General features: G+C 52.1%; 1 protein-coding gene across 2 annotated transcripts; it reads right to left on the bottom strand.

The window, feature by feature from the left end:
• Window positions 1-11,023: 11,023 nt before the first annotated feature.
• AAR2 (AAR2 splicing factor) lies at window positions 11,024-24,245 on the bottom strand. 2 transcript variants are annotated; one of them, XR_008452594.1, is made up of 4 exons: window positions 23,482-24,245; window positions 20,881-21,110; window positions 13,885-15,721; window positions 11,024-13,765 (listed from the first exon to the last, which is right to left on the bottom strand). XR_008452594.1 is itself a non-coding variant. In XM_054081504.1 (3 exons), exons 1-3 carry the CDS (start codon window positions 24,218-24,220, stop codon window positions 15,554-15,556), a joined length of 1,137 nt encoding a protein of 378 aa, XP_053937479.1. In that variant the 5' UTR covers window positions 24,221-24,245; the 3' UTR covers window positions 11,024-15,553. The 2 variants fall into 2 exon arrangements, 1 of the variants encoding a protein (XP_053937479.1); XM_054081504.1 differs by having other exon boundaries at window positions 11,024-15,721.
• Window positions 24,246-24,971: the final 726 nt, after the last annotated feature.

Raw genomic sequence — 24,971 nt, 5'->3', positions numbered from 1 at the left:
TGGGACTGAGGCACCTGGAAGAACCTGCTTAGTCCACAGCAGACAAGCCCCTTGGAGAAACAACCCTCCCACTCCCCCAGCTCCCACCAGCACACCCAGTAGGGAGGGACAAAGACTCATTTCTGTCACCTGCGAACCCCACAGACTCCTCTCCACCAGGGCTGACAGTGTGGGGATGAGGCAGATGTCCCACTCTCCCTGGCCAGGCACGTTCAGGGTGCTTCCTCCAACAGAGGCTGCAGATAATTGCCCAATTCTTGAACATCTTTTAGTCATTCTGGTCTTTACAACACCCCGTGGGAAACTGCTTCACAACTAATTTGGGTGCTGGGTGGAAAGATGCCTTCACGGTCACCAGGAACTTCCCAGCAGCTCTATGGAAGCTGCCCCAGGTCCCACTTCTCCCCACACCTCTCTCGTTCCTCAGAGAGGGTGTTCAGCCCGAGACACAGGCACACCACTGCCATGCCCAAACAACATCCCGTCAGCACGTACAGCCCCACACGGCTCAGTGACGGCAGGGTGCAAGGACACTGACACCCATTGGGTCCCCCTGGTTCACAAGCACATGTTGGGTGAGCAGGAGACAGATAGACGGACAGCACAGGGTGAGGAACAGCTTTGGTAGGGCCATGTGGGTTGCATGGCCAGGTGTGGTCACAAGAGCTCCTGGAGGCCCACGGTCACACAGAGCTGGAATCCTCCAAGAACTGAGGTCCTGGTGGAGGACACCCACCCCAGCAGCCCAGCGTGGCAGCTCAGCACAGGGATAAGAGGGGCAGAGAGCCCTGTTCCTGCCCCACAGTGGAAAGGCCAGCAGAGCGCCCTGAGGAGCAGCAGGCTCAGACAGCCCTGCCCACCGGCACTGGAAAGGAAGGGATGAGTCAGTGCACCAAGGCCACTCATGCATGGTGTGGGTGGAGCAGAGCAGCAATTTCTTCCCCAGGAAATTGTATTCTTTGCAGAAGTTCTTTTTATTTATTTCTTCTTATGGAGCACAGCAATTAGCTGCTCCTCCATTAGCTGCTGCATGTGGGAAGGGGACACTCGCCATTCCTCCTCTTGTGCCAGGCGGGCAGGCGCGGACGACAGCATGACACTCAGCCAGGGCTGGGAGCTCCTCTGCCACCGATGCGACACTGAGGGATCAGGGCTCGACCACCCAGTCTCACCCCCAGGCCACGAGTGGTTCCCATCTGCACCCACAAAGGCGCCACACTCCTGGACGCACGTCGGTGCACTCACCACGCCGGTGCTGCAGATCTTGGCACTATCAACCATCACACCAGCTGTGGTGGATAGCCGCGTACCAGTGTTGTTCCAAGGGTCAGAGGCAGCCTTGGCTGGGGTGTGTGGTGGTGGAGAAGCAGGAGAAGACAAGAAGATCATGGAGTCACAGATTCATTAAGGTTGGAAAAACCTCTAAGCTCATCCAGTCCAACCCCACTGTGCCGGCTAAACCATGGCCCCACGTGCCACGGCCACATGGATTTTAAACCTCTCCAGGGATGGGGACTCCACCACTGCCCTCGGCAGCCAGTTCCAATGTTTCATCGCTCTCTTACTAGAGAAATTTTTCACAATATCCAATCTAAAACTTCCGTGGTGCAACTTGAGGCTGTTTCCTCTCATCCCACCCTTGTTACCTGGGAGAAGAGCCCAGCACATGCTTCCCGACAACCTCCTTTCAGGAGCTGCAGAGAGCAATGAGGTCTTCCCTCAGCCTCCTCTTCTCCAGGTTAAACAGTCCCAGGGCCCTCAGCCGCTTCCACAACCCCTGTTCTCCAGACCCTTCCCCAGCTCCGTTCCTTTCTCCAGACACGCTCCAGCCCCTCAATGTCTTTCCTGGAGTGAGGGGCCCAAAACTGAACCCAGGATTCGAGGTGCGGCCTCACCAGCACCGAGCACAGGGGGACGATCCCTTCCCTGCTCCTGCTGCCCACCCCATGGCTGACCCCAGCCAGGCAGCTGGTGGCCTCCTTGGACACCTGGGCCACTGCTGGCTCATGTTCAGCCACTGTTGACCAACACCCTCAGGTTCTTTTCCGATGGGTGATATTTGGAGAAGCCTTGGGTCTCCTCCTGGCTCTACTGCACCCTCACTGTGGAAGATAAGGGCAGTTTCCCTGGGCAAGATGCAAGCATAACTCTTTGCTACCTACAGACATATAGCACATCCAGTGCTTGGGCACTTCCAAATACTTTCCAGGGACACACGCGAACTTCATCCACCTTACAGAGCCCACCTCAGCTGGGGCCAGCACACTGCATCTGCCTGTGGCGTAATGGAGAGCAGCCCTCACCAGGCTCTGCAGGACCTCAGTCCCAGCTCTGCAGGGGTGGCCACCACCTCCTTCCAGCTCTGCCAGGCCTCAACGTTCCGGACACTGCCTGGCCTGGTTCATGGGGAGATAAAGAACTGAATGTGTTTGAGGGCACTTGTTGGACGAGCTCTCCGAAGCGGCGCTATTCCCAAGCTGTGCTGTCCTTTGGGAAGGGAGCCAGGCTGAGGACCGCACCCAACTTACGCTGTGCCTTGCACCACACTGAAGCATTTGAGCTGTCTTCGATCAGTGTTACAACAAGGGAGAGCAGCTCCCCTCCAGCGAGCATCTTCAGGCCCCATCTCTGCTGCGAGAGAACAGAACATCTGACAGCTGTTGCCCAGGCAGGATCAGAAGGAAAGCAGAAGCGCTCCAGGAAAGGTGACCCCAAGGAAAAGCTCCTCCTGTTGTCCTCTACACTGTCTCTCTTTGCTTGCAAGGACCCAGGGAGAAGGATTATTTCCTGAAGCCTTCATAGCACATCATCTGCAGGGGGAACTGAGAGGCAGAGTGCTGCTTGGTGGGGTTTGCGACCCAGAAAAGGGGGATTCCACCGACAGAAGGGCACAGGGAAGCATCGATGTCCCCCGTGTTCTAACAGGCAGCGCTCACCCCATGGAAGACTGCATGCTTCAGACCCCGCACAGCCATCAGCCTGTAGGACAGATGGGGTGTTCTTGCTTTTGCAGTCATCTCCTCCGCAGAATATAGTGGCGTTCAAGACAACGCCAAAGAGTGTGGTGCTGCCACTTGGGCTGGTCACTCCTTACACACGGGTTCCTCTCCAGCCAGGCAGCTCAGAAGCACATCAAGGTGCAGGAGCTGGAAAAAGGATGTCCCTGGAGGTCTGCCCCAGCTCTGGGCAGAGCTGCACACACAGCAGTGCAGGTCCTCCCCCACCCCTCTCCCTGCTGTCCTTCAGGGGGAAATCCTGCTACTCAAAGTCATCTTCCTACCAGCACATTTCCAACTCACATCAAGACGTGACTGCCAGGTGCTGGTTGGGTCACTCCCTGGAGAACTGACATCTCCCAGGGGCACTCATGTATCTCCGTCCCTGTTGTGAGCTGCAAAGACCAGAAAGGGGCAACCTTCTATAGGCAGCTCTCCGTGGACACCTCCACATGGTCAGATCTCCATGTGGACAAGGCCAGGTTGGTTGGGGCTTTGAGCAACAGGATCCAGTGGGAGGTGTCCCTGCCAGTGGCAAGGTGTTGGAACTGGAGTCCCCTTCCAACCCAAACGATTGTAGGATTCTATGACCCAAAGCCCCCCAGCTGCTTGGTAACATCAGCTGTGTGATGTGCACGTTGGTAGCTCAGCTCTGTGTACATCCACACACCTACAAGTTCATGGCACAAGCTTGTCAGGCAGCTCTGGGGGACCCTACCTGGTGGCACTGCTAAATCCAGCCAAAAGATGATTTTACTGAGTGATGACCAGACAGGAGTATGGAAAAAAAATTGGTTTACTGCTGGCACAAGACAAAACCTGCCGTTTCCTTTCAGTACTGAAGCATGGGAAGGCTGATGGAGTTAAGTCATAGTAGAATTGGACTAGGACCCGTGACATGACAAGAGAAGTTGTCTGGTCCTTTGAAGCAGCAATAAATGTTTTGTCATTGAAGAAGCAAAGGAAGAGGGAGGCAAAATGTAAATCAAAGGTAACGTTTTCTTTGGGAGTTTAAAAGAACCCTGGCAGGGAATGGTGGATAATAAGGAAGGTGGAACACCTTGCTAATGCAGGAGAGCTCTTGACCTGCCTGCTTCTGCTGAGGAATAAAGTGAGTTAGAGCCCCAGAAGGAACATTAGATCACACTGGTTATTGGTCTTGTTAAGAAAATAAGTCCATTAAACGAACACATTTAGGCAGCGTGAACTTCCAGCATGGATGAACATGCCCGACCCTCCCCAGTGAACTCCTGCTAATGAAAGAAAGCCATTACCGGCACCAAGAGACCGTGCACCGCAGTGGGGGGCTGTGTTTAACAGGTCCCTGCTGGATTGCACATGGAAGGTCTCTCAGAAGTCTGTAAACCTCACAGCAATGATCAGCACACTCTCAAGTGACGCTTTTCAAATCCTGAAGTGGCTGTTTGAAAAACAAAACAAGAATACCCGCAGACAAGAGGCTGTGCTTGGCACTGACAGAAGAATTGAGCCCACAGGCCACCCAGCGCTTCTCCTCCCCGAGTCGCCTCCTCTCCCCAGTTGCTGCGAGGTGTGTCAGCTCATCTCTCCTCCAGCATCTCCTGTCCAGATGTCAGGAATTCAATTCAGCGAGATGCCTGAGTCTCACAGATGGGGTTAGGTGTGAACAGGGGGTCCTGGGGCAGGAACTGGGCTGCACCCCATGTCACCACCCTGCTCCGGACCCACTAACCACATGTTTCCCAGGAGCAAACCATCCCCACCAGCGGAGTTGTCAACTGTGACCTGGCTTGGGGTCCCCTTGGTTCACACAGGGGTTCAAGTCCCCTGTACTTAACCTGTTTCGTAGCTCACAGTAACCTGAAGAGCCCAAGAACTTACACAGAGGAGGAACAAGCAGCATGGAGTGAACACCTGGTAATGCAGCCATATAAAAACCTCTAGCAAACCTTATGAAAACAACAATTCACTTCCTGCTACTGCGAACAGCTGACCCCTGCCTGGAAGGAAAAACTGTCCCTGAAAATCAGGTTATTGCAGAACTACACGCACTCACCAAGCATGTGCAGGTCAACCGGGGATCAGGCCCGGCCAGTACAAGTTCATGAAGGGCAAATCCCTCTTGAAACAACCTGATCTCCCTCTATGACAAGGTGACCCGCTTAGTGCAGGCTGTGCATGTTGTCTATGTGGACTTTAGTGAAGTCTTTGACATTGTTTCCCATAGCATTCTCCTGGAGAAGCTGACAGTTACGGCTTGGCCAGTGCTCTTCACTGGCTGAAGACCTGGCTGGATGGCCAAGCCCAGAGAATTGTGGTGAACGGATCTAAATCCAGCTGGTGGCGGGTCGCAAGCGGTATCCCTAAGGCTCAGTGTTGGGGTTGGTTCTGTCCAATATCTTTATAAATTATCTGGATGAGGGTTTGAATGCTCTCTCAGTTTGCAGATGACACCAAGTTCAGCAGGAGTGTTGATCGGCTCCTGGGGCTGCTTAGCCTGGAGGAGGCTGAGGGGAGACCTCATCGCTCTCTGCAGCTCCTGAAAGGAGGTTGTGGGGAGGGGGGTGCTGGGCTCTGCTCCCAAGGGACACGGGACAGTATGAGAGGAAAGAAAGTCTCTGCAAAAGGAACTGGACAGGCTGGATCCACAGGCTGAGGTCAATTGTATGGGGTTCAAGGCCAAGTGCCAAGTCCTGCACTGGATCACAACAATGACATGCAGCTCCAGACCTGGGGACAGGTGGCTGGAAAGCTGCCCCATGGAAAAGGCCCTGGGGGTGATGGGTGACAGCAGCTGAACACGAGCCAGCAGTGGCCCAGGTGGGCAAGGAGGCCAACAACCTCCTGGCTTGGATCAGCCATGGGGTGGGCAGCAGGAGCACGGAAGGGATCGTCCCCCTGTGCTCGGTGCTGGTGAGGCCACACCTCAAATCCTGGGTTCAGTTTTGGGCCCCTCACTCCAGGGAAGACATTGAAGGGCTGGAGCGTGTCCAGACAAGGGAACAGAGATGGGAAAGGGTCTGGAGAACAGGGCTTGCGGGAGCAGTGAGGGCCCTGGGGCTGTTAACCTGGAGAAGAGGAGGCTGAGGGGAGACCTCATCGCTCTCTGCAGCTCCTCAGGAGGCTGTGGGGAGGTGGGTGCTGGGCTCTGCTCCCAAGGGACAAAGGACAGGTTGAGACTAAACAGCCTCAGGTTGTGCCAGGGGAGGTTTAGATTGAATATTGGGAAAACATTCTCTACTGACAGAGTGGTGAAGCACCGGCAGAGGCTGCCCAAGGGAGTGGTGGAGTCCTCATCCCCGGAGAGGTTAAAAAACCATGTGGCCATGGCACTTAGAGACAAGGCTTAGTAGTCACAGTGGGGTTGGGCTGACGGTTGCGCTGGATGAGCTGAGAGGTCTTTTCCAGCCTTTATGATTCTGTGATTGTATACATGGTGTAATGCCCGCTTTGTTCCTCTGTGGAGTGGGCAGTACCAGGTGTGGAGCAGCCAAGCCCCTTCCAGACCAGCGTGTGGCTGCAGTGCCTCAGCACGTGCGTGAAGCATCACCTTCCCAGGCAAGACATCCAGTAAAGACTCAGGATATATCACCAGTGTTCAGCAATGAAGCTGCGCTCCCTGAGCTAACAGCCTGCTATAAGCAATTCCTTGGACTGACTGGAGTAAGACTGTCTCCAGCTGGCTGCATTCCCCAGGCAGGAATACCCACTGCTGCCAAGTACTTAAAACCTAAGGATGGATCAGGAAAATAAAGTTGTTCATGCAGCACGCATGCAGAAATACAATATCCAATGCCAAACCTGTGAAGATGGAGCCACCCAGAGGTCTTTCTCCTTCACTGAAAACTCCGTCTCTGCAAAGAAGCAGCTTTCTTGATCCAATCCAGTTTTATAGAAACATAGATTCATAGAATGATTTGGGTTGGAAGGGACCTCAAAGCCCATCCAGTTCCACCCCCTCCACTGGACACCTCCCACTGGATCCGGTTGCTCCAAGTCCCATCCAAGCTGGCCTGGAACACCTCCAGGGATGGGGCAGCCACCACTGCTCTGGGCAGCCTGGGCCAGGGCTTCCCCACCCTCACAAGAAAACATTTCTTCCTAAGATCTCATCTCAATCTCCCTTCTTGCAGCTGAAAACCACCCATTCCTGTCCTATCCCTGCACTCCCTGATCCAGAGCCCCTCCCCAGCTTTCCTGGAGCCCCTTTCAGTACTGGAAGCTGCTTAAGGTCTCCCTGGAGCCTTCTCTTTTCCAGGCTGAACAACCCCAACTCTCTCAGCCTGTCCTCATACAGGAGGTGCTCCAGCCCTCAGATTATCTCCGTGGCCTCCTCTGGGCTCGCTCCAACATCTCCATGTCCTTCCTGTACTGTTTTTAACAGTAAAGCTTGTTTTGCCCCAACCAGGTGAAGCCTCTGCTCCTCCCAGCGATGATCTCCTCGCAGGAGTCTCCACAGGGATGGCAGAGCAAGTGGCCTCGCCCTCCTTGAGCACGACGAAAGATATTTTAGGGGGGAAGCTGTAAGAACTTCCATCATGAACAGGGCTGCTCGTGGAACATTAACTCCCAGGCTTCTTGCCAGTTCAGTAAAGTTATGAGCAAGTTCCCCAGTAAGGGAAGAGAATCCCAGGCAAGTTGTGCCACTTCTATCTCCCAGCTACAGAATGAGCTTGGGGTATCCAACACTGGCTCCTAAGGAACAATTAACAGCAACTCACAGTGTTTAAGCAGAGCTTCATTAAAAAAACCCCCAACCTCACAGAACAGAAGAGGTCAGATTCTCAAGGAGATTAGTGTGCCTTGGAGATCCCTTCCTAACAGATGTGGCCACCTCTTGGCTTGCTCAAGAGGAAGGAGAATCCCAACTTCTGTCCAGATGAAAGAAACAGCTCTTGTTTTGTGCAACATCCGATACCTATGATGAGCAAAACCAGACAGGGGTGCTTGGGAATGCTCACTGAACCCGTGCTGTTCGTTAGCAAAGGCTTTAAAATTTGATAACAAGGGAGCTAACTAGCAGAAGTTCACTGATAACAGGGGATTGCAACGCGCGCCCCAGCAGAAAGCTGCCTGCATCTTGTTCAGTAGTCTGGAAAACAAACAGAAGGGGACTGCGCCTGCGCACAGATCGAGAGAAAAAAAAAAGTTCATCTTGAGGAAGACTATTGACTTCATCCCTGAGACCCCGGCCCACGGCCATCAGGAGGCACTATGCAGGCGCAAGACTGGAGAGAACCTTCCGGAACTAATTATAATATGGGGAGGAAAATGTTATGAATATGTAGTAGGCGCTTATAACTATGCATGTCTTTACACTATAAGTAGCTGTTTGTTAAGTTATACGGTGTGCAAGCTATGAGGAGAGCCCCCTTGCACCCCAGTGCTGGAAACAAACATACCTGCTTAATAACTCATTTCTGGGTTATAGGGTTTGATTCCACAAAACACCTACAAAGCAAGGGCAAAACTGGGCCTACTTCAGCGCTGGGAGGGGACTCTCTTCCAACCCCAGCTTTTCAATAGTAGCATCCTTGATGTCCCTCACCTCCAAATCTCAGTAGCCTCCAGGGACCTCACAGCCAGCCCTGGGTTAAGTCTGTCTGGATGCCACCTGCTCTTCCTTCTGCTCCCCAGCTAAGGGATTTTTGAATATAAAACAATAATAATTTCCTTGAATTGTTATTAGGTTTCTTTAGAAATGCCTTTAAACTTGAAACTTCCCTGTGTTAAGTTTTACATTTACTGTGATGTATAAAAATTATCAGAATCGCCTTTACTCTACCATCCTAATAAATTCAGGCACAGTCATCAGAGCTGGGCAGGAGAAGCAACATTTGCTTTTAAAACTTCTTCCAAAAAAATTCAAATGTGGTTAAAGTTGCCTTTGGGAGAAAACAAAGGGCTGAAGCCTGCAGCACAGGTTAAAAATACCTTCTCTTCTGCAAGTCTTGCCCATGCCCTAAGCCAGAGCTGGCCCCCAGCCTCCAGCCCAAGCTCCAGCAGCCAGAGCAGCCGTTTGCTCCTTGCCCACCACCACCCGCTCCGTGATCACCATCTGCACTCTTCACTGCTCTTTCTTTACAAATTCCAGTTGATTTCCTGCATTATTAATGGTTACGTGAGGAAGAGATGCAGTTTTTACAGGCAGGGAGACAAGTGAATTACAAAGGGTCCTGCAGGAGTGGTCCTGCGCGCTGGCCTTTCTCTTACCAGCCTTGCACGCCATCTGTGTCTGCGCTGCAAGCTCCCTTGCAGAGGGGGAAACATTCAAGCGTTACAGCTTCAGGCATCTGAAGTGGGAGAAACATCTGTACTTCGGATCTGCATCCCATCGGATCCCACCCAGCACAAGGAGTCGCTTCAGCTCAGCATCTCACCTCATCTGACACAGCTCTGCATGAGATGAGAAGTTAACCCACCCATTTCCTTCTCCCTCACACACTTCTTGTCTGCCCAAAGCTGAGACCAGGCAGGAGCCACCTTGGCTTTGGGCCACGCCACGACCAGCACAAGCACAGCCTTTATCTTTCAAACCTGTGGTGCCCCTTAAGCGGAGGTGGGTGAGCACTGCTGGCACAGGAGCTCTGCTGGAAGTGGGCAAGGGGCAGATGTGGCACCTCCCTGTCCAGCCTGCAGCCGCACGCCCAGTTCTACTGTGTCCTGACAGCAGCTTCTTCCTTACAAAGACCCCCCGACCCCAGAGCCAGCCGAATCAGTCCCACCGAGGCAGGCTTTGGACCAACACACGCAAAGCAGCAGCTCCAATAGTCTGTATATATGGATTTTTCCTCCTATTGATTAACCCATTTGGAGTTTATTTGTAATAAGGCTGCCTTGCAGCTCATTTATGCTCTCTTAATGAGGCCCCTGCAGAGCTGTTGCCTCCTGTGCGTTAATTACAGCCTCCAGCAGAGTCCATGCTTTCCAGAGCATCCTCCCACCCATGCTCCAGCTCCGCTCCATGGGTCGCACACCGCTTGCCTCTGCGGGACAGGCTCCTGCACTGCCCAATCCCAGCCCTGCTCTGCCAGGCAGACGGCAGCTCCAGGAGGTGGAGATTCTCAGGGAGGGAGCAGAAATAGCTATGAAATCACTGACCGCACCAGGAAAGAATGACCACAGAACTAGGAAGGAATGACCATGCCCAGCACATCCCTTTTATAGTAACGGGGCTGCGGAATCACCCGCTGTCACAGCTTCATTGGACAATGAACAGCAGTATCTGAGGATGCTGATTTCCTTTTACAGTGACAGGAATCAAAATGTTCCATTTCATCTTTTTCCACAGTCCAGGAGCTCAGTGGCAGCTGCTCCATCTGCAGCAGCAGGCACAGCCCATGTCCAGCTGTGAAAGCAAGAGCAGAAATAAACACTGCTCCAGAGGGGGTGTAGTTCTAAGAGACCCTGAAATGTCTCTCACTCCTGGTATTTGTCAGAGGTACAAATGGCAAATGGATATCAATCACTTGTTACTTGTGGATTAGAAAAATAAGGGTATAGTAGTAACAAACACTAGAAAAGCCTAATAAAAATAGAAACAGACTGGAACTGAAACAGAAAGGCTGAGGTTACCAAATGCATATATTCAGCAAACAGCCACAAATCCAACTTACCATTAAGCAGTAAAGGTGAAAGCGTCACGAAAGAGTTGCTGGGTCAAATAACGATTAACTCTAAGCTCCCTTCCAATGTAAAACCACAGCACTAAGAAGCTGCACAGTCAGTGATCGCTTTCTGCAGCTTTCTCTCCTGCTCCCTTTCACCTTCAGTTTGCATCTAGAGGGTGAAAGCTGTGGGACGAGAACACAGCCTCCACGTGCACGGGTAACGCCCAACACTGTACAAACCTGGTGCTGTTCAAGGCTTGGAAGCACTGCTGTTACAGGAGTTACAGCTGCCACACAAATCCAATCTGGATTACAAAACAACACTGTGTATGTTCATCACAGAATCACAGAATCGTTGGAAAAGACCTCTCAGCGCATCCAGTCCACTATCAGCCCACCCCACCGTGCCGGCTAAACCATGGTTTTGAACACCTCCAGGGATGGGGACTCCACCATTGCTCTGGGCTGCCAGTTTCAGCGCCTCACCACACACTTGGTAAAGAAATTTTTCCTATTATGCAATCTAAACCTTCCTTGGTACAACTTGAGGTTGTTTCCTCTTATCCCACCCTTGTTACTTGGGAGCAGAACCCAGCACCTTCTTCCCCACAATCTCCTTTCAGGAGCTGCAGAGAGCGATGAGGTCTCCCCTCATCCTACTCTTCTCCAGGCTAAACAGCCCCAGGGCCCTCAGCCGCTCCCACAACCCCTGTTCTCCAGACCCTTCCCCAGCTCCGTTCCTTTCTCCAGACGTGCTCCAGCCCTTCAAAGTCTTTCCTGGAGTGAAGGGCGCAAAACTGGACCCAGGATTCGAGATGCAGCCTCACCAGCACCGAGCACAGGGGGACAATCCCTTCCCTGCTCCTGCTGCCCACCCCATGGCTGATCCAAGCTAGGAGGCTGGTGGCCTCCTTGGACACCTGGGCCACTGCTGGCTCATGTTCAGCCACTGCTGACCAACAGCCACACGGCTTTTTCCATCCAGCTGTTTTCAGCGACACAACAAAGTCATTAGCAGAAAACCAACTGAAGAAAACTGAAGCGGTCTGGGTGCTTTTCTGGCAGCTGGGGAGGAGGTGGTACAAATCCCCAAGGAAGCTGCATGAACCAGGAAAGCAAGAGGCACCATTTCTCTTCCCAATGAGAAAAGGGTGAACTACACCACTGGAAGAGGAAGGCCGCATTCCACACCTCAGGTGGCAACATTCCACATCTCTGCATTTAAACAGTTGATGGAATAAAAATCAAGTCTCTTTGGGGTGGTGCAGAACAACGCAGAGCCCGCATACAGGACAAAAGTCTCCAAACTTGGGTTTAGCGAATGCTACTGAGCCTGTGGGCAAGTGGAAAAAAAAAAGGAGGAGCAGCTCTCAGGGCTGGAATCACTCACACTGGTCTTTGTGTCCTCAATGAAGCATGCGGTGCATCTTCTGGTGTACCCGGTGATCAGCTGGAGCCACTGCTGATCCACAAGGAGTACCCTCACCCAAGGCATGGCAGGGCCCACGCTTCAGCACAGCCTGTGACAGTGTCACAGGATGGGAACGATGCCAGTCTGCCTCTCTGGCACAACTCTGGCAGCTGGACAACTCTCTGCGTAAGCAGGAGGCCAATGTACCTCATGCTTCAGTGGTGCTTCACAATGCACCAAAAGCTACTTGTCCTGACCCTAATTCATCGCTGGATCAGTGCTGCAAACACATCACATATTACACTTCATTAGCTCACAGCAATGCTTGTTTACATACACACACAATCGCTCTTCCACTCTCAGATCATTACGTTCATCTCAGCTGGAAGAAGGGCCAGTGCTATCACAGTCAATCCTCGCCTAAGGCTACGTAGGAGCAAGAAAACGTTCCTTCTACTACGTCTTACCCCTTCCCTTTTACACTCTCCCTCCTGCTGACTAAAATGGTAACAGCAGCACTCTTTTCCCTCCCAAAATTTTTAACCTCCACCTTGCAAACATCCAACACATGTTGCTTCACATGCTCCAGCTTACCTTCCCCTCAGTGCGCAAATGATTCATGGAATAAAGTTGAATTCTCAACACCTCAACCTTTATTTAACTGAAAGTTCACAGCTTCTGTTTCACACCCAAAGGGAATGGATGTAAAACAGGCCCCCAGAGGCGTTTCCCCCCACCTACTTTGTGGGTCTGATAAGAAATATTACCTCTCTCTATAGCAACCTGACAAAAAGGAAGAAAGCACAATGGAAGAACAATTATTTTCTCTTTCCTCATAAAATCCCAGAATGGTTTAGGTTGGAAAAGACCTCAAAGCTCATCCAGTTCCAACACCCTGCCATGGGCAGGAACACCTCCCACTGGATCCAGTTGCTCCAAGCCCCATCCAACCTGGCCTGGAACACCTCCAGGGATGGGGCAGCCACCACTGCTCTGAGCAACCTGGGCCAGGGCCTCCCCTTCTTCTTCCTAAGATCTCCTCTCAGTCTCCCCTCTTTCAGTCCAAAACCCTTCCCTCTCATCCCATCCCTGCACTCCTTGATCCAGAGCCCCTCCCCAGCTTTCTTGGAGCCCCTTTCAGTACTGAAAGTTGGTCCAAGGTCTCCCCACAGCCTTCTGTTCTCCAGGCTGAACAACCCCAACTCTCAGCCTGTCCTTCTACAGGAGGTGCTTCAGTTTCCAATCATCCCAAACTCTGAACCCCAAACTCCCTCAGCCTGTCCTCATACGGGAGGTGCTCCAGCCTTCGCATCATCCCGTGGCCTCCTCTGGACTCGCTCCAATACATCAATGTGCTTCCTGTACTCCGGATTCCAGAACTAGATGCAGGGCTCCAGGTGGGGTCTCACCAGGGTAGAGCAAAGGGGCAGAACCCCCTCCCTGGCCCTGCTGGTCCCACCACTTTGGATGCAGCCCAGGACACAGTTCGGCTTTTTGGGCTGTGAGCATACACTGGCAGCTCATGTGGAGCTTCTCATCCCCCAGCACCCCAAGCCCTTCTCCTTAGGGCAGCTCCCAATCCATTTTTCATCCAACCTGGCTTTGTGCCGGGATTGCCCCAACCCACGTGCAGGACCTTGCCCTTGGCCTTGTGGAACTCCATAAGGTTCCCAGAGTCTCACCTCTCCAGCCTGTCAGGTCCCTCTGGATGGTGACGACACACCCAAATTACCATGCCCATCAAACAAGGGTGGCACCACCAGGACAGCCTGCAAAGCCCCAACAGTGCCTGGTGAGATTGGTTTGCAGCTGCACAGCGCTGTGCCCCTCTGCCTTCCACCCAGGCAGGTTCTCAGGCTCTATGCTGACTTCACTACTTCCTACTCACAGCAGTGCCTGGTGTCCTGCTCCGACGGAACAGAACCAGCTATCAGGTCGGTGCAAAGAGCCAGACGACGGAAAAGGCATCTTTGATGAAAGCTAGGACCATTCATCACAAATTATTTGTCCAACTGGCAGGTGCAAAGATGGCACTAACGCTGCCTGTGGACACAAAGAGCAAGACAAGAGGAAAGTACAGCCAAAGCTCTGTACTGAAGATCTCAGAGGTGTAAAGGACAAGACAGCATAGAAAGCAAGACTTGAGAACCAAGCACGTGCCAAATCGGAGTACCCTCCCCTATGGGCCTGCAGTTAACACGGAGTGCATTCGGAACAGACATCGCGACACGGGAGTCATGAAGTGCAGAGCCCTGGAGGGCAGCGAGGGACAGCACCGAGTGGGAGATGAGGGCTTCCAGCAGCTGATTCCTGATTACCTGCAACCACCGCATCATATACCTGCTTCCCAGAACACGCTGCCCTTTGTGCCATGCTGTGTACCGCTGTACTGTGAATTGTCCTAGGATGTCCCCAATACCACTGTGAGGTCCCTTCAGGGGACACCAGAAATCCCAGTGAGAGAGAGGGCAGTGTCACTGCACCACAAGCTTTGGCTAAATAACTAAACAACCATTCACGTGGATGTTTTCTGTAGGCAAGGGTCTCTTGAGATTTATTTTGAGCTAGAAAAGACAAACAAACAGCATTATCTCATTAGAAATGCATACAGACAAACTCCTGAAGGAGTCTAAGAGCCGAGGAAATACCAAGCAAGTGGCAGGACTGAGTCCCTGTGCAGCTCTGAACAAGCACCACACGTTTCCTTACAGCCTGCCTGTGGAAAACGAGGAGAAAGAAGGGACTGGCACCAGTGAAAATACACAAGATTTCCAGCCGTCACAAACCAGAGGATTCAGTTCATGTGGAAGTCCAACCTTTTTTCTCACACTGGCTCTCTTCTTCAAGACATACGTGTTCAATAACTCTATTTCTTGTTACCAAACTGTTAACTTTCTTTTACACTGGGCTTAAACAGAGAGTCAGTAGTAAATACAAAAGGTTTTTACAGAACAGTACGGATAAGGTATTAGGGGTATGAAATGGGAGGAATTCTGCTGTGGCTTTGAATCCTCCTCCAAAAGAGGTCACTGCAATATATCACAGTGAGCAGCATAAGCATCCAACACAGTTTTGCAACAGTTGAGGTTACCTCCCTGCAACGGGAGCCTAGGAAGAGCAGAGCTGCTCAGTTCACAGCCTGGGTCCAGGCTGTCAAAAGCTTCAATAACCAGTCCCGTGGGCTTAAAACTGCTCGCTCAGGAGGCACCAAATCGGAGCAGCAGAGGCTTCAAGTGTGAAGCACAGCTGGCCTCCAAACAGGGCGACCCCTCCAGCCCAGGAGGAGGTAAGGGAGCCGGGATGTAGAGTTTACCTGTGTCCAGAACAAGGAGAATCTGCAGGAGAGCTAGGGGAGAAAACACGGTGCCCGAAGTAACTGCATGGCAATACTCAAACTCCTCCAATAATTCTGGTCTCCTTACAAAATTAGGAATCCTCCTGGGTTTTCCACATCTGCCTCCATGGCAGAAAGAGTCGTCAGCCTCACAAACATACCTTAGGAAGCTCACAAGGTTGGAGAGTTACTGTAAAAAGCTGTTTCTAAGCAATCATTTTGCTTAGTCCACCTGCACGCCCTCAGGAAGTTCTACCACTATAGGAGCACAGTCGTCAGGCTCTGCCTCAAAGTCCCATTTAAATTTCTTCGTCAGGTGAGCCTTGAATTTTTCAGCCTTCTTCCTTAGGGTCCCATCAACAGCAGCGCTGCACGTGCAGGAAAAAAACACCTAAAAGAACAGAGCAGAGGTCAGTGAGAACTCAGCCACGGCACAAGCTGTGCATCTCTTTCCTACAACAATCTCATCATCAGGGTGCACCAGGGAAAGTTTCAGGATAGGCCACTGTAGCACAGGGCCTGACAGGTTGTGGAAAAAGTACAGAAGGATTGTTTAAGGGGGATGTGCTGGAACTCGTCGGCCACAGACCCTGGGAAGGATTAAGATAAGAACCTGGACGCGTAGGCAGTCTCTAGTCTCTCCTTATTTATGCCCTTGAACATTGTTGTTGTAGAACAGTAGGACTTAGATAAAGAGGTACAAAGAATCACAAGAATGTATCTTAAGGAGGAGTTGTCCTTTAACGATGTAACCAATAATGAGCTCACCTTTTGCAATATGTATGAACCTTAATTAGTTGTAACAAGTAGTATAAATATGTGTTAGCTGCACAATAAAGTGGAACACCTGCTTGCATCAAGCCGAGTCCCGTCTCTCCATCGTGGCAGGCCACTGGTAAGAGATCAACCACCCTGGAAACTGCTCCGGCTTTGAGGTTACCCAAACTTTGCACTTCTCCTGCCATCCCACCACAGAGAGAGACACAGAATCACAGAATCCTAGAGTGGTTTGGGGGGAAGGGACCTCAAAGCTCATCCAGTTTCAAACACCTGCCATGGGCAGGGACACCTCCCATTGAGATGTCCCACTTGCTCCAAGCCCCATCCAACACAACCTGGAACACCTCCAGGGATGGGGCAGCCATGAGTCTTCTGGGAAACCTGGGCCAGGGCCTCCCCACCCTCTCAACAAAACATTTCTTCCTACGATCTCATCTCGGTCTCCCCTCTCTCAGCTCAAAACCATTGCCCCTCATCCTTTCCTTGCACTCCCTGATCAAGAGCCCCTCCCCAGCTATCCTGGAGTCCCTTTCAGCACTGGAAGCTGCTCTAAACATCTCCACGGAGACTTCTCTTCTCCAGGCTGAACAACACCCTGGCCAAAGGGACCCTCATTCTACTGGGTCCACGTTAGAAATATTCACACTAAGGTAATGACTTTGTTTGAAGCAGAAGTATACATGGAATTCAATACGTACTGTGGAATTCTGAAATGCTTCTAAGTGGGAGCAAAGAAATATGTCTGAGCAGAAAGACAAAAACTGAAGAGGACTCAGTTTTCATTTGCAACATAACTGGTTTTACAGCAGGTGTCACAGAGGCCAACAGGTAATTATACTCCAAAGTATTTTTGTTACATGGTATCACCAGCACCTTAGGATGCAGAGGAAACTGGATAAAATGATCTTGAAGGTAAAAGAGGACTGGGGGCTCTCTGGATATAGTCCAATTTTCCCCAGCCACTCCCTGGAGCATAGGGCACTGCCATCCGGACTGACCTCTGCAGCTGGCTCCCCTCTGTCATCCAAACCCCGACAAATCTGTTTTCACAACATCGAGAATTAAAGTGTCTGTATGTGATTAAAGAGGGCATTTGGCCTCAGAGCCCATCCCTCACCAGCCTGATTCTTCTCCTCTTTGGAACTTGTCATCCCAAATTCATTTCCAGAGGAAGAAAGTTATATTTCAAAGTAAGAGGAAAAAAAAAATCATCGGATGTTGGAGGTGAAGGGAAAGCCCTGTGGGCAATAAGCAGGCTCTGATTTGGGAGAGACCTTCTGACAGCTGGATAAAACACTGACAATGAGCAGCAAGATTCATTGCCTTGTTTATGATCATTTGCCTTTTCCTTGCTTATTCTACCGTGAAACTGCCTCTTTAGAGCAGAACTCTCGTACTCAGCAAGGCTGCTATTCAAAAAGAAAGAAAAGATGATACTTCCCACTTCTCCTCAATGAATTGCACATTAAATTAGTTATTTCATCAGTATTTTTCTTTCTTCCAACATTGTTAGGGCTGCACACTCAGTGGAGATTACGCTGTACTCGTCTTGCCTTCGATCAAGCTCCAAAAACAAAGCTGTCATATTGAAAGCTAGCGGAGATAATCTGCTCCCACCACACAAATCGCTCTGCACTTGTCTTGATCCACCTGCTCACATTCCCTTCTGACTGTTGGGTGCGTACAGTGATGGGAGAAGGCCCAGAGGCCCCCTGGCACCAGGGAAATCACAGGAGCAGAGGAACGGAGAACTTTTAACACGGAGAAGCTCAGTTCAACAATAAGACTAATTTCCTCATTGTTACCAGAAGTGTGGTGACTCCTGTAAAGGCTTAGCAGTGATCGCTGAAGGCAGCGCAGCCACCTGAAGGCATCAGATTCTAACACCTATGATGAAGGCAGCTGGTGGTTGGTCACAAGCGACATCCCCGGGGCTCAATACTGGGGCCAATTCTGTTCAATATCTTTACCAACATCACGGACAAGGGGATCGAGTGCTCCCTCAGTCAGTTTGCAGATGATACTAAGTTGGGCGGGAGCACTGATCTGCCTGAGGGTGGGCAGGCTCTGCAGAGGGATAGGGACAGGCTGGATCCACGGGCCGAGGCCAGTTGCAAGAGGTTCAACAAGGCCAAGTGTCAGATCCTGCCGTTGGGCCACAACAACCCCCTGCAACGCTCCAGCCTTGAAGAGTGGCTGAAAAGTTGCACGGCAGAGAAGGACCCAGGGGGGTTGACTGACAGTCAGCTGAACATGAGCCAATAGTGGCCAAGAAGGATCAACCACAGGCTGGCCAGAAGCAGGGATGGGATTGTGCCCCTGTACTCGGCGCAGGTGAGGCTGCACCTCAAAGGCTGAGTTCACTTTTGGGCCCCTCACTCCAGGAAAGACAATGAGGGGCTGGAGCATGTCCAGAGAAGGGAACGGAGATGGGGAAGGGTCTGGAGAACAGGGGTTGTGGGAGCGGCTGAGGGTCCTGGGGCTGTTTAGTCCGGAGAAGAGGAGGCTGAAACCTCATCGCTCTCTGCAACTACTTAAAAGGAGGTTGCAGTGAGGTGTGGGTTGGTCTCTTCTCTGTAGTAGCCAGTGACAGCACAAGGGGAATGGCCTCAAGTTGTGGCAGGGGAGATTTAGGTTGGATATTAGGAGGAATTTCTTTACTGAAAGGGTTGTCAAGCACTGGGAGAGGCTGCCCAGGGAGGTGGTTGAGTCACCATCTCTGGAGGGGTTTAAAAGACGAGTAGATGATGTACTTGGGAACATGGTCTGGTGGTGGACTTAGCAGGGCTGGATCAACGGTTGGACTCAATGATTTTAAAGGTCTTTTCCAACTGAAATCATTCTGTGATTCTATTAACACAAGGGTGTATAAGACTCGAGTACCCAAAAAGGAAAGACAACCTGCAAGAGAGGGTGCTTCCAAAATTCCCTTCAGATGAAAAGAACAGCTGGTTCACACATTCTTTGTACTGCTCTAAACCGACAGTGCAAAAGGCTACTTTCTGAGCGTGCTGCAATCAGAGCCAGATTCGCCAATCCTGTGAAGGGATGGAAAGAAACTACCAACAAAAATCGAATAAAAATAAACAAATAGAAACTTTTATGAATCCAAAATTTAACAAAAAAAAAAAAGTGAAGAAAGTAATTTGATTAACAAGGAATCACAGAATCACTCAGGTTGGAAAAGACCTCTCAGCTCATCCAGTACAACTGTCAGCCCAATCCCACTGTGCCGGCTAAACCCTGTCCCCAAGTGCTATGACCACATGGCTTTTGAACCCCTCCAGGGATGGGGACTCCACTACTGCCCTGGGCAGCCAGTTCCAGTGCTTCATCCCTCTGTCAGTAAAGAAAATTTCCCTAATATACAATCTAAATCTCCCCTGGCACAACTTGAGGCCCTCTTTCGCTCGTCCCATTGCTTGTTACTTGTGGGAGCAGAGCCCAGCACCCACCTCCCCACAACCTCCTTTCAGGAGCTGCAGAGAGCGATGAGGTCTCCCCTCAGCCTCCTCTTCTCCAGGCTAAACAGCCCCAGGGCCCTCAGCCGCTCCCACAACCCCTGGGCTCCAGACCCATTCCATAACGTTTCACACACCAAATAAAAATCAAACACCTCTCCACGCCCCAAATCTACAGAAGAACTTGGAGTTAAACGTAGAGGAATGCAAATGCTCCTGAAGAAAGGGGAAGGCAGCGCCAAAACGCATCGAGCATGTGCAACATAACTTACTATGGTTTCTGCTGGGATCATGTCATCACTGCCGAGCTTCACCAGGATCTAGTTTTGCCTTTTTTCTTTTTTAACCAAGTTTTGCTCAATCTGTTTCCTGAGCTGTTCACATGGTCACCATCAGTGGGGGTAATGGGTTTTACCAGCTTTGCCCGTGTCTCCATAGCAGCAGTGTTCTCTGCCTTTTGCACTACCATGAAGTCCCTCTGGATAAGAATCTTATTAGAGGAAATCCTCAGCTTTGCTTACGGCTAACAGGAACGGAAAAGCTTCTTAAATACTATCAATGCCCTAAGCTCAGTAAGTTTTCACTGAAGCTTCTCTGCATACTAAACATACCATTCAAGCTGACCACACATCACAGAACAGACTGGATCAGAAGGGACTTCAACACCCATCCAGTCCCACCCCCTGCCATGGGCAGGGACACCTCCCACTGGATCCAGTTGCTCCAAGCCCCATCCAACCTGGAACACCTCCAGGGATGGGGCAGCCACCACTGCTCTGGGCAACCTGGGCCAGGGCCTCCCCACCCTCAGAGCAAAACATTTCTCCCTAAGATCTCATCTCAATCTTCCCTCTTTCAGGTGAAAACCATTCCCCCTTGTCCTCTTCCTGCACTCCCTGATCCAGAGCCTCTTCCCAGCTTTCCTGGAGCCCGTTTCAGCAAAGGAAGCTGCTCTAAGGTCTCCCCAGAGCTCTCTCTTCTCCAGACTGAACAAGCCCAACTCTCTCATTGCCTCTCTCACCTCCCCACACCGCCTCACTTTGCTGGCCTCTCAGCATGCAGACTAACTCTTTGTCTTACACTGCATTAGACTCCTTTGGGCAGATCCAACTCCAAGATGTCAAGGGCATTTCTTTGCAAATAACACAGCGAAAGAGTAAAAGAAAATATATGTCCTTAGATAGGCTCACTATCTCCTGCACAGCTCAACAGTAGCTTAATTCCATTTGCAGCTGCTCCCTGACTTTGCTCTGACCTCCTGTTTGCCCTCTACTCGCACTCCCACTTTTCAGAAGAGCTGCAAACATACCTGTAAAGTGCTGGTTAAAAAGTTGTCCTGGGAGACAATGTCCACAAAAAAATCAGCTGGGATTTCATTGAGCTGGTGATACAGCACCGAAATGAGATTGATGTAAAGGTCTTGGTACTTCCCTATGGCATCTTCAGATCGGCACAGGATGTTCAAAAGTCTTTTCCAGTGCTCAAAAGCATCGTACACGTTCCCGATCAGGAAGCAGATGAAAGCAAACTGCAACTCGGCTGCAGATATTCAACAGAACAGAACACGTATAACAGTAAAACCATGCCCATGGTACATGTCCTCTCAAAAACCCTGTAATGACTGCATCAAACTTTTACCTTTCGCAGATGCACTCTGCCCATCCAGCAATTCTGCTAATGGCAGTCACTATTCCCAACACTGACTATTTCCTAATGCTCTGCTCTTCAGGCAGAGAAAAAGCAAAGCTTAACGGGCCAGGTCCACTTCTCAGTGCAATTATTGCCTTTGGAGGGCAACTGTACTGGCAATCAGCCCTCTATGGGCTCCCCCCCGTCATCTGTGTTCTCAAAATGACGCTCACATGAGAAGACAGACATTGCTGTTACCCTGCAAGAATTCACCCTGCACGTGCATTTTCAGAGCTACACCGGAGTGCAAACGCTGCTGCCCTGAAACGCAGGGGCTGTGGGGACACAAAGAGGCAAGTGGCATATGAACTTTTTCCTCGCTGAATGAAGAGTTAAAGTTCCTTGCACTGGACACTTGGCATCAGCTGTTTTGCTAGGATGAGGGCATCGCCATATCCTAAGGTAATTTGTTCCTCCTGTATCCTAAAGCTGTCTTTGATAATTTTCATAAAGAATAAATTGTGTATTGTTAATACAGAAAAGAAGGGGAAACCAAAAATTTATTCCAAACCTCAGCAGCCTCCAGCTCAGCTGGGTTTCCAAGGCCTCCTTCCATCAAGTCAGGAAGCAAACCCACACTTTGGGACCTCGATGGATTTGAATCGTAGAATCACCTCATTGGAAAAGACCTTTGAGGTCACTGAGTCCAACCGTACCTGTCCACTACTAAACCAGATCCCTGAGCACCTCACCTTCCCATCTTTTAAACACCTCCAGGGATGGGGACTCCACCACCTTCCTGGGCAGTCTCTGCCAGGGCCTGAAAACCCTTGCAGTAAAGACATTTTTTCCTAATGGCTAATCTGAACCTGCCCTGGAGCAACTTGAGACCATTCCCTCTCATCCTATCACTTGTTACTTAGCAGAAGACGCCAGCACCTACCTTGCTACAACCTCCTTTCCAGGTAGTTGTAGACAGTGATAAGGTCTCCCCTCAGCCTCCTTTTCTCCAAGCTAAACATCCCCAGATACCTCAGCTGCCTCTCAGAAGGGTCTTTCTCAGCCCCTTCACCAGGTCTGTTCTGTTCATCCAGAGATGCCCTCCAGCCCCTCAATGTCTTGTAGCGAGAGGCCCAAACCATCACACCTTGTCAACGAAGGTGGGCAAATAATTAAGCCCCCATGCCCAGGGGCCACAGTCCTCACTATGGATGTCACCAGCAGCAGGGCTGGCAAACCCCAAATGGTACCAGAGAGTCACCTGCAGAACAGAGCTGAGCTGCAACAGCTCCAGCCTGGGATGGGACTGGCCACTGCTCTGGGAGCCTCAGCACCACCTCCCCACCAGAACAGGAACTAGAATCCAGAAATTATGATGCCCAAGGCCCTCAGGACTCTGTACTCCATCCTCATAGGTTCACTCACAGGCAAACAGCCAAGCTGGTACCAAAGGACAAGGCAAGCTGCAGCTTGCGGCCACCTGCTTTTGACTTAATTTGAGGCAATCTGGGCTCCAAGTACAGCATCCAGGAGCGAGAGAGGCAAATGTGGCAGGCTGGCAGCTCCAGACACGGAGAGCCACATCCCACAACAGTGCAACTGGAACAGGTCCTGTGGCTGCCAGAACTCCACCAGTTAAGAGAGCTGCCTCAGGGTACACGGCAGGGTTAGGCTGCACATCAGGAAAAGGCTCTTTCTCTAGGGGATGGTGGAGTACTGGAACAGCTCCCAGGCAAGCAGTCACGGTGCCGAGCCTCACAATATTCCAGTGGACTTTGGCCAAGGCCCTCAGACCCACAGTGTGAATGCTGGGGTTGTTCCGTGCAGGGACAGGAGTTAAATCCCTGTGGGTCCCTTCCCACTCAGGATACTCTGTGATTCCATAAAACCCTTTAGCCTGGAAAAAACGAGGCTGAGGGGAGACTTTATCAGTGTCTACAACTGCCTGAAAGGAGGCTGGAGTGAGGCGGGTGCAGGTCTCTGCTCCCAAGTGACAGGCAACAGGACGAGAGGGAATGGCCTCAAGTTGCACCAGGGCAGGTTCAGATTGGACATCAGGAAAAATTTCTTCACTGAAAGGGTTCTCAGGCACCGGCAGAGGGTGCCCAGGGAAGTGGTGGAGTCCCCATCCCTGGAGGTGTACATGAGGTGCTCAGGAATCTGGTTAAGTAGTGGACAGGTACGGTTGGATTCGATAATCTCAAAGCTCTTTTCCAACCCAGCGATTCTATGACTCTATGACTTTACTTCCCCAAAGTGCCCCAGGACAGATGGGACTCACCAAGCAGATCCCGAGGCTGGCTGGCGTACCGCTGCTCGATCACTTTCTCCAGAGCATAGCTGAGGTCCATGCTGTGCCGGGTTATCTCCTGCGGTGTGGCTCCGTCGGGGTACGTCTGCTCGGGCAGCTCCGTGAACCTGATGCGGGTGCCGGCCCGCGGCTCCATGCGGGGCAGCCTCGCCAGCCCCTCGGCGTAGCTCTGGCACTCGGCGTCGAAGCGGGGCAGGTGCTGCTCGGCCCGGTCCCTGCTGTGCCGCCCCGCCGCCACCGGCAGCACCTCCGAGAAGGCGCAGACGAGCCCGCTCTCGGGCTGCAGCATCTCCACCGCCGCCTCGCTGAGGCACCCGCTGAGGGACACCCACCTCTTCAGGCTCTCGTACGGGTACGGCCCCAGGAACGGGTCGAGCTCCCGCAGGTTCTCCCGCAGCGCCTCGCCGTCCCCCTCCGGCAGCGGCCGCAGGGCCTCGAGGGCCGCGTCCCAGCGCAGCGGCCGCACCTCGCGGCGCCGCAGGCTGAGGAAGAGCCCGGAGCGCGGCCCCGTCTCGCCGCCGCGGCCCGCGCTGCAGTGCACGAAGTGCAGCCCCGGCGGCACCATCTTCATCCCGCGGAACCGCGGCCCCACGCGCCACGCGCCGCAGTCGATGCCGAACTCCGCGCCCTCGGGCAGGGCCAACACCACCACGGCCGCGCCCTCCGCGAACAGCTGCCGCGCCAGATCGGGATCCATCTCGGCCGCCATCGCCACCGCCGGAAACTGATCCCACACCGACCGGAAACCGATAGGCGGCACCGCCAGCCGGAGCGTTCCGGGTAGGAGCGTTCCGGGCTCCCCGTGTGCCCCGTCACGCGAAGGGCTCCCCCTCCTCCCGGCCCCTTCACCCCGGCTCCCAACACCCCAAAGCCGGCAGCTGTTCTGCTGTGCCCTCCCGGAGCGCTTTGACTGCTCATCATGGAATCACAGAATGGTTTGGGTCAGAAGGGACCTCAAAGCCTGTCCAGTCCCACCCCCTGCCATGGGCAGGGACACCTCCCACTGGATCCGGTTGCTCCAAGCCCCATCCAACCTGGCCTGGAACACCTCCAGGGATGGAGCAGCCACCACTGCTCTGGGCAGCCTGGGCCAGGGCCTCCCCACCCTCACAGAAAAACATTTCTTAGAATCATAGAATCACCAGGTTGGAAAAGACCTCTTGGATCAGTGAATCCAACCGTTCCTATCTGCCACTAAACCATGTCCCTGCGCACCTCATCTACCCGTTTTTTAAACCCCTCCAGAGATGGGGACTCCACCCCCTCCCTGGGCAGACTCTGCCAGGGCCCCATGACCCTTTCAGTGAAAAATTTTTTCCTGATGTCCAGCCTGACCCTCCCCTGGTGCAGCGTGAGGCCATTCCCCCTTGTCCTGTCCCCTGTCACTGCGGAGAAGAGCCCAGCACCATCCTCTCTACACCCTTCTTTCAGGTAGTTGTAGACAGCAATAAGGTCTTCCT

Source organism: Cuculus canorus, chromosome 16 (genome assembly GCF_017976375.1).
Source record: "Cuculus canorus isolate bCucCan1 chromosome 16, bCucCan1.pri, whole genome shotgun sequence".
NCBI lineage: Eukaryota > Metazoa > Chordata > Aves > Cuculiformes > Cuculidae > Cuculus > Cuculus canorus.
This window is presented reverse-complemented; position numbering and strand designations above follow the sequence as displayed.

What these genes read in the sequence shown, in the direction of transcription:
- AAR2 (XM_054081504.1), bottom strand. Translation starts at nt 24,220, where the DNA reads ATGGCGGCCGAGATGGATCCCGATCTGGCGCGGCAGCTGTTCGCGGAG. An exon ending in CCAGCCTCGGGATCTGCTTG is followed by an intron (nt 21,111 to 23,481) that starts GTGAGTCCCATC and finishes GAATATCTGCAG; the next exon opens with CCGAGTTGCAGTTTGCTTTC. An exon ending in TTTTAACCAGCACTTTACAG is followed by an intron (nt 15,722 to 20,880) that starts GTATGTTTGCAG and finishes CTGTTCTTTTAG; the next exon opens with GTGTTTTTTTCCTGCACGTG.